The 15,781-nt window shown below is 37.1% G+C and overlaps 1 protein-coding gene across 1 annotated transcript in view; it reads right to left on the bottom strand.

Annotated features, from left to right (window-relative positions):
* Positions 1-15,781, bottom strand: part of ACAD11 (acyl-CoA dehydrogenase family member 11) — a 77,552-nt gene that overhangs the window by 50,248 nt on the left and 11,523 nt on the right. Inside the window, exons 2-9 of the mRNA XM_058553038.1 lie at positions 15,406-15,505; positions 13,019-13,144; positions 12,261-12,422; positions 10,520-10,684; positions 4,332-4,473; positions 3,844-3,965; positions 1,711-1,817; positions 328-454 (exon numbers count right to left, since the gene is read on the bottom strand). Coding sequence (XP_058409021.1) covers positions 328-454; positions 1,711-1,817; positions 3,844-3,965; positions 4,332-4,473; positions 10,520-10,684; positions 12,261-12,422; positions 13,019-13,144; positions 15,406-15,505 — 1,051 coding nt within the window. The remainder of the gene's footprint in view (positions 1-327; positions 455-1,710; positions 1,818-3,843; positions 3,966-4,331; positions 4,474-10,519; positions 10,685-12,260; positions 12,423-13,018; positions 13,145-15,405; positions 15,506-15,781) is intronic.

Here is a 15,781-nt window from a genome sequence, read left to right as displayed (position 1 = left end):
AAGCTAAAAGTCATTGCCTTCAGAAAAGGCCCCCAAAGCAGTGTTTTACTCTAATATATTTAGGATCTCAATCTTGCAAACAGTTAATTACATTTACCTTAACTTTCATTCCACAGATTTACCTGTGGCATTGCCTTGGCATATTTTAGAACCCTGGAATTTTTCAGGATCAGGTTCTGTAGCAGTTCAGTGCTAAGGTGAGGAGGGGCATCTAGGTAAGGATTGACTTCAAAGCTAGGATACCATGCTCCTCCTAGAAGCAGACACGACAGAAGTATGCATCAATCATCCTCGAGCATAAACACAGTCTGTTTGTTTATACAATACCTTCTCTGCTGGAAAGATGTGTTGTTTCATGAAACGCTTCACCCTAGTGAGAACTTCCTGGCCTGTCCTTGTCTGTCCAAACATCTGTCCAGTAGCATCAGTCTGTGGTAGTGGAGTACTGAAAGTTCTTTATGAAAAAGAAAGTTACAAAGATGTCCAAAATCATTCTTTACATATTTCTGAATATAATATGAAGTCTTTGCTAGCTCCCCAAAAATATCCCTCAGAAAGAGTTGCCATATTTTTGAATTTTTTAAGTCTTTTATATTATGGGGTGAATGCAGAATCGCTTTATTTTGAACATTAAACTTTACTGCTTAAAGCACTATTTGGGGAATGCATAAGCCTGGCATGACCTCAATCAGTGGTAGTTTTGAATCTTTATTGAAGTCATCTGTCAGAATCTCTAAAAGAGGCAGCAAAGAAATTGAACATAGAGCCGGCCCCGTGGCTTAGCGGTTGAGTGCGCGCGCTCCGCTGCTGGCGGCCCGGGTTCGGATTCCGGGCACGCACCGACACGCCACTTCTCTGGCCATGCTGAGGCCGCGTCCCACATACAGCAACTAGAAGGATGTGTAGCTATGACATACAACTATATACTGGGGCTTTGGTGGCAAAGTAAATAAATAAATAAAATTATAAAAAAAGAAATTGAACATAAATCTAATAATTACTCTTGGTATATGCCTCACAAATACAACAGCTGGATGTCATTATCAACAAGACCTTTAAAGATCATTATGAAGAGCAACAGAGTCGGTTGTTATGTTGCCAAGATCACAAATATCCATCTATAAGGTGAATCGTAAAACACAACTGTCCTAATGCTATGCCTTGGGTACTTGGGCTTGGGCAGAATTTCCAGGGACAGCATCATCCACACATTCAGCTATACGTCATACCACTTAGAGGGGAATGCCATTGGCAAAGGGTATTAGATACCTCAAAAAGTGCTCCACTGATGGAGACATGGATTTCAAAGGTGCTTAGGAAATATCTGAATAGAATTTCATGAAATGTGATGGTGGAAGAGAGCAATATTTCTAAATTTAATAAATCATCTTATATAATACATAATTTTAAATAGGTATATGTAAATAAATATTAGAAGGAAACATTTGAGAGTTTTATCTATATCCTTAAAAGTTTATACACTCAAGTTGGGAAAAAATACTTTTAATCATGAATATGGGCATTTTCTTTATATTTGAAGTCAATTAATTTTCAGGCATACAAGAGACTTACCAAAAAAAACTACTCGGATTGGCAGCCGCAGTCCTGGTGTAAGCAATAAAAACAATCCCTATTCCCCTAAAGTTAATAACCTTCACATACGTAACAAAGGCTCTAATTTGAGTTAGCCAAGGAATCCATTTTGCTTACCTTTTTGAGAGTTGTAATCCAGTTTCTGCCAGAGGTTGCACAATACTGGCAAACCGAAAGCTATCCTCAGATGCATTATTTCCCAGAAGATATCTACTATATACTCCCTATAAGTAAATTAACATGGAGCAATTAAAATTCATTGAAAACTGTTGTTCAGCTATCCAGTCTTCCCAGTTTTCCAGCTGTGTGAGAAAACTGAACTCACAAGGTACCAAAATGTAAATTAGACTATCAATTCTATTAATTTACATGTAGGGATAATTATATCCCCCAAAGTAAAGAGTTATGCTTGTACCATCTGGTTAACACACTCTCATCCTAACAGAATTGTAACTGGGAATCAAACCAAACTTGAAATTGAGCTCAGCAGTTACCAAAGATACCATACTGGCAAGTGATAACACCTCTAAAGATCACTGCTCTCTCTTCACAGTGGGAGAAAAATCTAAAGAAAGCAAAACAAAATAAAAAACTATAAAACCAAAGAGAAGGCAAGGAGACGACCTCTAAGAATATTTTATCTCATTTTTTGGACCCCTAGTTTGGGTGAAACTGTCTCCTTTGAACAGTGTTGACTGAATACTAATCACTTTTTCCTTATTAATTCTCCATGTTCTGTGCTTCCAACATACTACACTCTTCTCTCCCTTGCCTCGCCCCAAAACATAATCAGCTGAATTTCATTAGTTTATTTCTTTATATAATAAAGCACTGTAACAGGCTTTCCATCATTTCTAATTTCATATTTCGCGTTAGAATGGAATCTTTATGATCATCTTTAAGGCTACTACTATATAGTTTATGACAAACATACTAATTTCAATCATAACACTTGTCAAACTTTTATTTGAAATGAAAATCCATTTTAAATTCAAAGCCTATTTGGTATCTGACGTGTGGAAACCGACAGATATAGAAGCATACCATAAACCTTATTTTGAGAAACCCATCCAATCAACATGATTAACAACATGATTCTAAACTACAGGATGAAATGTAACAGAACTATTTCCTAGAAGACATTTCAGTTGTTCATGGATAGCATGAACTCTGAGGACAAGGAAAAATAACCATAATTTTCTTTAATCCTTCTTCTCCCATTCTTTTTTCTTTTTTTTTTAGAAATGTCCATTTTTTTGTTTGCTTTTTGCTTTTTTTTTTTGAGGAAGATTGGCCCTGAGCTAACATCTGTTGCCAATCTTCCTCCTTCTTTCTCCCCAAAGCCCCAGTAGATATTTGTATGTCACAGCTGTACATCCTTCCAGTTGCTCTATGTGGGACGCCGCCTCAGCACAGCTTGATGAGCGGTGAGCAGGTCCACACCCAGGATCCGAACCAGTGAACCCCGGGCCGCCGAAGCAGAACGTGTGAACTTAACCGCTGTGCCACCGGGCCAGCCCCTCCCATTCTTTTTTGTTTCTGAAATCTCTTATTTACCTCTTCTTCCTCCAAGCCCTAGCCCCTTGCCACTGATGAAGCATCTCAATTTCTTAACTAAACCCCTGAGATTCAAAGTACATGGAAACTGAACTAGTATAATGGAGAATGCATTTGTTTAGATTAAACTGTAATTAAATAAATCTGAATTTATGCTCAATTTCCTCTCAAAATTAATCACATAAATACGATATTAATAGAAAATGGAAAATTTTACTCACTTATTCACTCAAAAATATGTATTAAGAGACTACTATATACTAGGTAGTGTGCTAGGCTTTGGGAAATACAAAGATAATTCTTTCCTCATCATCAGCTCTCGTTAATAAGTGGTTTTGTAGTCTGAAGCAGACATCATCAAAAGATTTTAGCTCTTTCTTACATTGGATATTCAGGAAATAATCAATCTTCACATGTTTTTCTCTTTGTCATTATGTCTTTCTCTCTCTCTTCCTCCATCTTTTAACTCCATTATACCAAAAACTGATAACATATTTTGTTACTAAACTTTTTCCTTTGCCAAATTCCTCTTCTGTAAATTCTAGATTTATCTTTTACTCACATCTGGTATTTGTCATTATGAAAAGCAAAATGATCTAAGGATAAAAAATACAAAACCCCTGAAGACCAGAAAATATTGTTGATAGACATTAATAAATAATGGTGAAACACATGTTAAAAACAATTAATTACCTGTGCTATTCCAGCCATTTTAAAATATGAAAGGGCAAGAAAGAAATTCCAGTTAGGGAGAATAGAATTAATTCCCCTGCAGTGGCAATATATTGAAATTAGTTCCTCCATTGATGGTACCCCTATAAAAACAGAACATACTATAAACTTTAATAAAAATGTCACGGTGAATATTTCAAAATGTCATAACATTGCATATGTGTATAAAACTGAATATAATAACCATTTATCCACAGAACAAAACATGTTCTAAACGTTGATTTCCAAAAGAACATTATATACAAAGGACTACATTTTGTCACAAATTACTAAAAGTGGAATGCTACATTTAGAAAAATCAATAAAGACTAAAATGATTTAGAAACATCTGAAGAAAGAAATAAAAGCTATTTATCTAACATTACAATATAATCCTACTTTTTAATTATGAAGAATAATAAAGATAATTTTATATTAGTAGCAATTTAGGCAACATTATGTTTTCATACCTATGTTTTCCTGCAAATTAGAAATTTGATTTATAAATGGAACTCTCCTTGGCCAAAAGCAGAACAGGGAGAGATGAGCTAAATCTGTCAAAGGATGACCAATGGTTGAAAGCTCCCAATCCAGTACAGCTATAACTCGAGACTGCAATTAAAAATAAAAAGGTTTTAACATGTTAAATCCATGAAAACTAAAACAAGGAAATAAATGAAATAGAATACATTCAAAATCATATTTTCTATCAAAAACAAATCTGAGGCCATAGTTTGCAGTGTTTATCCATAGGGCCACATCTCATTTATCAAATAACTAATTAGCCTTGATTGTGTAGAGCCAAGTCCTCTGGTTCTATTACTGGCCATCATTTCTCCTGCATTTTACTTTACATAGCCTAATATCTCTACTAGTGAGCGGAAGCAAAAGCAGTTAAAACATCTCAACTTGGAGTAACTGTGGTAAAGAAGAAATTCTAATAATTACTCACTCGTAATTTAAGCATCTATGCTATGCCACGTATAGTTAAGAGTTTGCTCTGGTGATGAATTTTATCACACCCTTCTGGCAATAGTAATTTTTTAAGTAAGCTATTTCATGCTGTAGATACAAAAATATAATTGTTATAAAAGATATTGTTTGTTTTATGAATACAAAATCCACCATTACATAGCAACGTGATAAAACAGTCACGTAATTTGGAACCAATAAAACAGAAAGCTTTCCTCGCTCTACTTTGTAACAATATGTATCAAGGGATTATGTACCTTTATGTTAAGAACATAGGACATTCGACTGTAAATATGAGGGGAAAAAGCAATTTGCAGAATAATATGTATAATATGATCCTATTTTTGTTTAAATAAAAAGGTTATAAATGAATACTCAACGTTGAAAGGATACACACCAAACTGATAGCAATGGCTGTGCTTACTTTGAGGGACTGAGGCAGGAGGGATGGGGCAGAGGGAGGGGAATCTCCACTGGAGGGTCCTATACAGAGGAGTGACATGATAGGATTTGTGTTTTAAGAGAGTCACTCTGGCTGTTATGTTCTGAGTAGACTGTAGGGGGGCCAGTGAGGAGGCTGCAGCAATAATCTAAACAAGATTATCCAAGCCAGATAAAACAGCAGAGCTCATTTAGAAAAGTGACTAACAGGACAAAAATGAGTCAAGTAGAAGGCAAGACCATCTGCTGAGAGTGGGAGTCCAGACAAGAGAAGCAACTTGCGAGTTTGAAAGGAATGGAAAAGATTTGAAAAAACCACTTTAAAAAAAAGTCACAGATTTTACGAAGAGATGAAGTTACAGCCTAGATGAAATTATGCAGCATAAATACGTCCCAAACTCAGTTAACCTGACTTTTTTCATGACTTTATTCTGCAGCAAAAATATGATGACCTAATCAGGGTTGGAGACTGTGTAAAGTCAAGAGGTGAGCAGATTCTGGAATAAGTAATCTGACGTCAGGAAACTTGACAGCGCTTCTATTTCTTTCATACATCCACAGTCAAAAAGTCATTAATTCAACTGATAATAAAGAAGGTAGTTTTTGAAATGATTAATCATGCCTACATGGGCCAGGCAGGATAAGAAGCCAGATGAAGTCATGAAGGGTTCATAGGTTCTAAAGTAAGAGCAATCAAATTGGCAGCATCTCAGGGGAGGGACGTAAAAGAAATAAGTAGAAGGTAGAGAAGGTGTGGTCAAAGCCAAGGGGTTTCATTTCTACAACACTGATGTTGTGTAGTCCCAGTGGAGATGAGAAGCAGTCCAGTGTAAAAGGAATTATACAGCACTGGGAGTCTACAGGCCTGAGTTCAAAACCTAGCTTTACCACCAAAGAGCATTTACTAAAGAGTATTTAAAGAATATCTGTAAAGTAAAAAGGTTGAAAAAACCCAATCCTTATGTCTTTTCTAGCAATAAAATTAAATTTTATAACTATGCTTTTGTAACTACACTGACATTTTAGAGACAATGGGGGAAATTAAAAAGAAAAAGCCATAAAAATATGTTTTGTTTTGCATATCAAATCATTTTTTTCTTCATAATATGTAAAAGGTTGGAGGCAGGTAACTTCAGAAGAACCAGTGTACATATATTTGTTATCTGAAATACATCTGACTACTAATTAATGAACGTAGATGAAATATGTATGGGTTTATCTGTTTCCAATTAAATATACGTGTCTTTCAAGTTGAAATGGCAATACGTACATTAAACTGTGCCAGATGGGTAAGATTTATATTTAGAAAATTAACAATATTTTCCAGGAAAACTGAATTTCTTTTAGACACCGCAGTGAGCATGTTACACCACCAAAATACTTGCTCAAACATGCTTCAAATACTTTACACATAAGCAACTGGTAAATAACGAGGGACTGCGAGACTGAGTCCTATGCTTTTGTTCTGCCCTACCCTTTAGTAAGCCTTTACTGGCTTACCACACACATTCCCAGGAGGTTTATCATTTAAAACCGTTTTTGTTTTCTTTCTTAGTTGCTGTGTTTTCTGATGACAAAAATAAAATATGCTGTTGTTGGGGGAAAAAACAATAAAACCTCAAATATTACAGAAATCTACAACTTATAAATCTCCTCTAATTCCATCCCCTACAACCACTGTTTAAGTTTTAGTACATATTATGAAAGATTTACTTTTACCTTAATATTTTTCTGAAGAATAGAGCTTGATAGGCAGTCTTAGAAAAGTAAAACAGAAAAACAGAGGGGAAAAGAAGAAGAGAATTGAAATAAGTTGACCACAGCTGTGCCAGGTACCAGCTAGTTGCTCCATAGCAATTACTTCATTTGAGCTTCCCAGCAACCCTGAAATTGTGGTATTTTTTTCCCCTCAATTTAAAAGGCACACAATGTCAATTTCCTGGCTTTGATAATATACTATAACTGTGTGAGATCCATTTGGGGAATCTGGGCGATGGGTACACAGGACCCCTCTGTACTATTTTTACAACTTCTTTTGAGTCCATAATTATTTCAAAATAAAAAGTTAAAAACTGAGGCACAGAGAGGGGCTAAATAATTTGCTTTAAGGTCACACTGCTAGAGAATAAAAATTAAGTACAAATATGTGAGATGGAAATAGTTACTTAGTGATTAACTAAAATCAAGTCTTTCAACATAGATTCATTCAGAAACATGTAACCACCTGCTACATAAATGAATAAGATACAGTCACTGCTTTAAAGGAGCTCTTAGGCTAGTAGTCCTCATTTATTAAGCATCTTCTATACATACTCTAGAAGCAAAGGTAAGAAAAAATTAAAGACACAACCCTTACCCTCAAAGGAAAAATAAAAAGGGCCAGCCCGTGGCTTAGCGGTTAAGTGCGTGCGCTCCGCTGCTGGCGGCCCGGGGTTCGGATCCCAGGTGCGCACCGTCGCACCGCTTCTCCAGCCATGCTGAGGCCGCGTCCCACATACAGCAACTAGAAGGATGTGCAGCTATGACATACAACTATCTACTGGGGCTTTGGGGGGAAAAAATAAAAATAAAAATAAAATCTTTAAAAAAAAAAGGAAAAATAAAAAGCTTTAAATTATATCCCTAGGGATACACACAGGTGAGCAGATACATGCACAAATTCAACTTGCTATAATCCAGGACTGATTTTCCAATTTGTGGAGCACCTTCATGAAAAAAGAAATATAGTCTAATTTCCTATTTACTTATGAAATTTTAAAAATGAAGTGGAAAAGATAAACTATTTTATTTTTTTGTGAGGAAGATCAGCCCTGAGCTAAGATCCATGCCAATCCTCCTCTTTTTGCTGAGGAAGACTGCCCCTGAGCTAACCTCCTTGCCCATCTTCCTCTACTTTATGTGGGACGCCGCCACAGCGTGGCCCAATGAGCGGTGTGTCGGTGCACGCTGGGATCAGAACCCGGGTCGCCAGCAGCGGAGCGCGCGCACTTAACCACTGTGCCACGGAGCTGGCCCGATAAACTATTGACTAAAATTAAATTCTAAAGTTTCATAGCTCTTACTGCCAGTCCACAGTGGGTATCTTTCCCTCTGACTGCTCTTGCAGTGCACTTTGTATGATATACTTTAGCACCTGGGTATATATTGTTCTCTGCTGTTACCTGAGTATCTTTTCTCTCCATCTGTATTTTGAGCTCATTAAGAACTGTATTTCCTTTCCAATCCCATGTTTCAGAGCACATAGCTGGTAATGAATAAATACTAGTTGACTTGTGCTTTGCCAACCACATGTTACTTCCATAAAAAATTAGCTACAGTATTTATGGGAGGCAGAAATTGATTAAATTTGATTTAACTAATAATTATGAGATTACTGGGTATAAACTAGAAGAAATTTTACTAGCTACTATATAACCCTACAACATTAAAAGATAATGATATATGTAACAAATTAGTACTGCAGCTAAACAGTTTAAAGCTATGCTTCTAGCAGTTGTTTCTTTTTCAAAAAATGTCTCTCCCCAGCTATTGAATATTCTGCTTGTCTAAAGGAAGATGAGGGGGCCGGCCCCATGGCATAGCGGTTAAGTGCGCGTGCTCCGCTGCTGGTGGCCCGGGTTCGGATCCCGGGCGCACACCCACACACCACTTGTCAAGCCATGCTGTGGCCGCGTCCCACATAAAGTGGAGGAAGATCAGCACGGATGTTAGCTCAGGGCCAGTCTTCCTCAGCACAAAGAGGAGGATTGGCATGGATGTTAGCTCAGGGCTGATCTTCCTCACACACACACAAAAATAATAATAAAGGAAGATGATACCCATTTGGCAACTTTAATCCTGTCAGAAATGGTTTTCTAATATGAGATTAAATATAAAAAGGGAATAAGTATTTGTTACTTAGTGTAGTTTGCCATTACTTTCAGCATATTATGACTAATCCTAAAATTTAAACATCTTGGTAGACAAACAATTCAGGAGATCTAGGTCTGAATTTTTCCTTCCTTGCTTAAGTAATGAAGAGAAAAGTACTATAGTTACAGAACACAAAGAGGACTCTGACTTATTCAAAGATAGGCTCCTAAAATATTAATGAATTAAATGATATAGATCAAATACAGGCCAGATGCTGCTGTTTTAAGGTATAAGCTTTTACAATTTTTCCAGGTTATAAACAAGCATTCTTTAATTTTCCTACTCTATATTTCACCAAGTTAGAATTCAGAATTCATCAGTGCCATTAACAAAATTACACACAGATGTATATAATTATATACACATAATTTTAATATCCAAATTGACTTTTCTATGAAATATTTTCTTGCTGGTGAATGTGCTCATATGTGTTTATATTATATTTCAACTTTCAATTGATATAGTACTACTTTGAATTATAACAGCAATGAAATTCATAATGGTATTTCCTCCTGTCCTCTTCCTATACGAAAAGAACATGAAACCCAGAAGCCTAGCACATGAATTTAGAGCAGCTCTTCCCGCCCTAAAACATCTTAGCATTCTGAGAGAACTAATGAACCCAGAAAAACTTCCTCTAAGAAGTAGGATTCAGGAAACTGTCAATCTTTCACATTAATGTCAGAATACTAAGGGCAAGTGTCTCGCCCAACAGCAAACAGGTCATGAGAGGAGAACTGAAACAGCTTCCTCGTTCCTACCATACTCCTCCTAGGCCTCATTGTCTGTGCTCAGCGGAGGAGGGTTATAGTTTCGATTTATTTGTACTCTTTATAAAGATTACACTGTGTACATTTACACAGAGCAAGGTTACATTAATCTCATACAATTCTTTTGAAGCCTCAAAAGAGGCTTTTGGAATTCTGTCCTTTCCCAGCTTATAAGTATCAAATAAAAAGTTCTTTATGAGATAGGAAAAAGAAATGAAAATGAGCCAGAAGATAGGGCAGGAATACTGATAAGCTAAATATTTTTAGTAGATGAAAAACTTCTTTGAAGAAAACAGCAACATGCATGTAAATTCCCAAATCCTTTTCAAGCAGCAAATCAGATATCACTCAGGATTAGACCCAGCCTTAAGGGTAGGCAGCTACCTATACCAGAAAACCTGCAGGACTCATTTCTCAAAGTTGTGAGTGATGAAGATAGTCCTGACTGTAGGGGAAGAGTGGGGATGGGTCGGGCTCCTTCAGCGCTCTGGGGGGAACTTCTACTTAGTACTTGTGTCCCAAATCAGACCTACTCAGTTAGTTGTAAACATGGCTCACAGTACCTCTTTAGGGTGGAAAACTATGTTATCTAGTTTGAAATCTCCATGAATCAAATTTTCTTCATTGTCATTATCTGGCAAATTTTTCATCAGCCAGTCAGACAGCTGGCTCATGGCAGGGACGTCCTGATGAGCTGTGGCTTGATAGTGCTCTGTCCAGGTGGCTACCTAAAGATACGTCAATAAGAAAAACGACAGAGCTGAAAATGGAATGTAAGATCCAGCAATTCTAAAATTAAAACAGAATTCAATTATATCAAATTTATTTTATTCCTAAATGCTCAAGACAAATGCCTATAAATTTAAACAGTTAAGTCCCTTCCATCTAGTTCCATTTTACTTACCTAGATTTTTACTAGGAAAAAAAAATACTGTCCTAGGAATCAAGAGATGTTGGGTTCTAGTCTTTATCTGGCAACTATTGTGGATGAAAAAAAAGAGAATGCACATCAGATATCACTCATGTGCACACATGCACATATACACAAATCAATAGGCACAGAAAATTTCTGGAAGGGTCACAAGAAACAAGTAATCCCTGAAAAAGGGAAAATATGGGCTAGAAGAAGAAGGGAGATTTTTACTTTTAATTTTAATACCTTTTCTTATTACCCATAGAATCTTCTAAATATATTACAGGTATGAGGGGTGCAAAGACTTTTTATTGTTCTTAGAATTGAATGCAAACAAATTGACCTATTCTCAAAGTCCTCCATCAAGTGAGAACATATTATTTATCTGCTTATATCTCTCTCCCCACTCCACAAGGTATCTCTGTCCAGTTTAGTGCACTAAAGACCTTCATCTTTTGAATCATACAGACCTGGGTTTAAATTATGTCTAAGCCACTTATTCGTGATTACTTGGTACCTGTAAGCCTCAGTTTCCCCATTTGCAAAATGGGAGTAATCATACCTATGTCTTAGAGTTGTTACAAAGATTAAAAAACAGTAGGTTCACAACTCCTAGCATGGGACCTGGCATATAGTGAGTACTCTCTAAACCTCAGTTCTCTTCTCTCTATCCTCAGCCTCCTCAAAGGGGCATACGTACAAAGGGAAACCGCTCTGTACATATCTGGTCTTCCTGTTCGTCTGATTTGGAATGCTCACCATCTCTTCCCTATCACTCTAGATTTTATCCTTCCTTAAATACACAGTGTAAGACATATCTCTCCCAGGAAGCTTTTCCCACCTAAGCAAGGGCATACTGACATCTACCCTCTCAATGGAACGGCTCTCATGATGAGTACCCAACAATTTACTACTAGATTACATACTGCTTTGTACCATTTTCAAGTTTCATGTAAATGAGCTTCATGTAGGTCTCTCAAAAAATGACAGTAAGTTCCTTTAGGGAAAAAACTTATTTCTATTTTCTTGATAATTAACACAGTACCCAGCATGTATCAAACACATGGTCATGCTTAATAAATTTATCTGTTAACCTAACTTAAAAGGTAAAATTATACAGAAAATATATTGGTAAATTAAGTTAAGGGGCTGCAACAGCTTTAAATTTGCATTCGTGAACATGCTGTCAGTTACAGAAGCTTCTGCTGAACAAAACCTGACCTAAAAATATAAAATTATTTTATGCTTAAAACAAGTCGATCTGAAGGCTGATATTAAAGAGTCATAGTCAAGTTTCAGAAAAGTATAAAATAATAGGTCTTTATTTTGATTAATAATGTGTATTATTTCCAAGAACGTGAGACAAGGAGCTCTTCATGTGGAAGCAGTACCTGTCTTTTGCAGTACCCAGCACCTCTGCCATATCCTTCCAGCTGCAATGACTGTATATTCAAGGAATGTAACCGAGCCAAGGTTTCTACCATGGCCACGTATATGGCTGAGCGTTCTGCGGGGCTAACTCCAGGAACTGTGAAATCACGAAAGATTCGACCCTATGGAAACAATTACAACAGACAATTTAAGACAAAATAAATCCTTTCATCCCAATTCTTTGCTATGTCAACCTCCCCTATTGCCTACAAAAAGTATCAGAGTAATAGTTTTGCAACCAAAACCAATTTTTGGCAGAATATGCTAAAAAAACATTCATTTGTGACACGTTTAATGTAAGAGTATATACACTAAAGGAAAAATACAAGGATATGCCAAAATGAACTTAAAGGACAAAAACTACTCCCAAGTTACATTAAAAAAAAAGTTTAAAGGCTTTGAATTGATCGTTCTTAATGGACTGATTTTCTATTTGGAGTAGTTTTTCCCCCCTACCATCTGGGCGGTTTGGTTATTGCCATTACATGTAGCTCTTTACTGACACCTAGAGGAAAATTTAAGAATAAGTCAATACGCCCTAATTACTAAATTTGTTCCCAGTTTATTTCATCCCTTCCACATTGTGTGTGCTCAAATTAAGTCCTTGTAAAACAAACTAATTACCTAAAATGTTGACTAATAAACCCTAATTTATTAACATCTAATTTCATAATTAAAAATAAAAGCAACAACAAAGTAAGATTAAGTATTAATTTACCTGCACATGTTCCATTATGTAAAATTCTGTTCCAATGACAGAAGCATCACTGCAGAACAATAAAGGCTTGGGAACAGGGAATCCAACTGAAAACAAAGCTTTCTGGACTTTAAATTCTCTATCAACCTACATAGGATGATGGATTATTAAAAATCAGAAACACAGAAATTTAATACTACTTGTGAACTAAAATTAAGGCTAGAAGTCAATTTTAACAAGTATAAACAATACAAAGGGTAAAAGTTTCCTTAAAAGTAGTCTTAGTGCAATTATTACAATTACAAATTAGGCCAGCACTAAAAATGATCATTTAATTAGGCTAAAAGGATAGGCACATGCATGGGGCTTAATCCTGGCTCTGGTAATACGAAGGCAACATTTCCTGACCACAATATTTCACAGATATCATCATAAAACATCTCTTTGTTCTCAGCAGTTCCCTGCTCACTGGCTCACTCTTGCTCACTCTATCTCTCTCTGTCTCTCTTTCTCTCTCGTGTCTCCCAAGGGGGCTCAGGCAAGTCTCTATTCTAATGCTCTGGGCACAGTTAGCTACAGGGTGCTGGGGGAGGCCAGTGGGTGCTGGTAGAAGGGAAAAGCACCCACTCCTTCTGGAGATCAATGGAAGTACTTGTTTGCAAGGCAAGGATCCTTCCTGGTACCTGGGGCTACTGTGGAGCTCAAGATAACTATGGGAAAGGAGGCAATGAGAAGCAAGCTGGCACTGAAGCAGGAGCCCAAAAAAGACAGTGAGAAGGGCCTCCTCAAACAGGACAGATATATGGGCTTATCACTCAGAACCCAAGGACACAGCTTAAAGCAAAGCTGTGATGCTTTGCATGTCATCTGCATGCAAAGTCCCCTTGCTCCAGACTCAGGAGTGGTGACTGATCACTTCTAAGGAGAAGAAACAAGGCAGCTCACTTCGACAGCAGGGATAAAGCAGCAACTGCTGCAATAACTAGAGCAGGGACGTGACTAAACCCAGGACCAAGGTGAGAGAAGCACCAATGGCTATAGAAGAGGTGTCTATAAACCACCCCGGCGCTGGGAAATGGGGGTGTGGTGGCGGTAGGGACAAAAGGGTTAAGGAGTCACAGAGCGGATGGCAGTGTGGGAACACTGCTTTTTTCAGTGTAGATGGGAAAAATGAAGGGAGTTGAAACAAAGTACTTCAGATCCTTGGGATGAGAGCATTATGCTACGTCCTGATGTCTTCTGGTAGGAGGTTACAAGAAGAGAGACAATGTTTATTGGGGCATAAATCTCTAGGCACAAGTGGGGAGTCTCCTTTCAGCCCTGCCACATTGAGGTTTAATAAAAGTTACCCAACTTTTTTGGTCTTAGGCATCCAAGTTACTTTACGTTTCTGGGAATATGATATGGGGCCAAGAGAGTCAGAATCTGCATTTTCCATTACTGCGATATTAAGCCCACCCCTTAGCGGCCTTTCTTCAGTCAGCTGGGCCTGGGAAGCACCTGTTATACGTGATTATAATAATACCCTAAATATGCATAGTGCTTTTATTGTTCTACAGGACTTTGATTTCTGCCCTCTCCTGTTCGCTTCTCCAAAAATCCATAGATAATATCTGTTTTCTGAAAACAGACAGACTCAATTTTTAACAAAAATCTTTATAATTCTCACCAGGTCTAATTTTTAGAGACTACTATAATATTATTATTCAAATATTTCTTTTTACCTTCAAAAGATCAGAGGATTTTTATAGCAAATATATTAAAATAATTCAGTGAGTAGATATTGTTATAAGATATAATAACATGCTTTTTAAAACATAATTTAAATATATAACCAAAGTACAAAACATCTGTAAATGAGTAGCACTGAAAATATTCACTGCATGACTGTATTTCTAGCCAATTGTACAGGAAGGAATCACATCCACAAGACTGAGTGTTGTTCAAGATTAACAGCCTCAAGATAGCCTTACATTTCAACCTCGAATTCTTTTTTTTTTTTTAAAGTAGGATTTTTTTTTTCATCATTTTATTTATTTATTTATTTTTTCCCCAAAGCCCCAGTAGATAGTTGTATGTCACAGCTGCACATCCTTCTAGTTGCTGTATGTGGGACGCGGCCTCAGCGTGGCCGGAGAAGCAGTGCGAGGGTGCGCGCCCGGGATCCGAACCCGGGCCGCCAGCAGCGGAGCGCGCGCACTTAACCGCTAAGCCACGGGGCCTGCCCTCGAATTCTTTTTAAAAACAAAAAGGGGGGATACGATACAAGTGAAATTTTTATCTAAGAAATAAAATGCATTTTCTATTATTTAATAATCATGAGATGACCATTAAAAGCAATTATTTTTGTGTGTATAAAATGCATTTATTTGTCAACAAAGAATTTATCACTGCATTGTATACCATACCTTATGGGCTCTAGGAAGAAGTGAGCCAGGTGGTTTTTTTCTGAGTACATATGCTTGAAAGCCCTTCTGGAGATAAAAGGTTGGATTGGACTGTCCTGATCTAGATAAGGGTGGGGAAAAAGTCAATTACAAAGATAAATTTTCCTTCTTCTCCAAATCCTACTGAAATGTCAGAAGAAACACAAAATAAAAATAAATCTATTTCAATGCTGTAAAGCCAAAAGGGGTGCTACCAGCAGCTCAGAACACGAGTTTTGGATGATATAGAGCAGATGGCAACACAGTGGCAGCTGGAGAATCTATAACCCGCACAGGTAGAAGAGAGGACTTCACTCCTTGTCTGCAAATCATGAGTTTTATCAGAAGTACCCCTAGA

The sequence above is a fragment of the Diceros bicornis genome, chromosome 2, assembly GCF_020826845.1.
Source record: "Diceros bicornis minor isolate mBicDic1 chromosome 2, mDicBic1.mat.cur, whole genome shotgun sequence".
Taxonomy (NCBI): domain Eukaryota; kingdom Metazoa; phylum Chordata; class Mammalia; order Perissodactyla; family Rhinocerotidae; genus Diceros; species Diceros bicornis.
The sequence above is the reverse complement of the archived record's forward strand: the minus strand, read 5'-3'. Positions and strand labels throughout refer to the sequence as shown.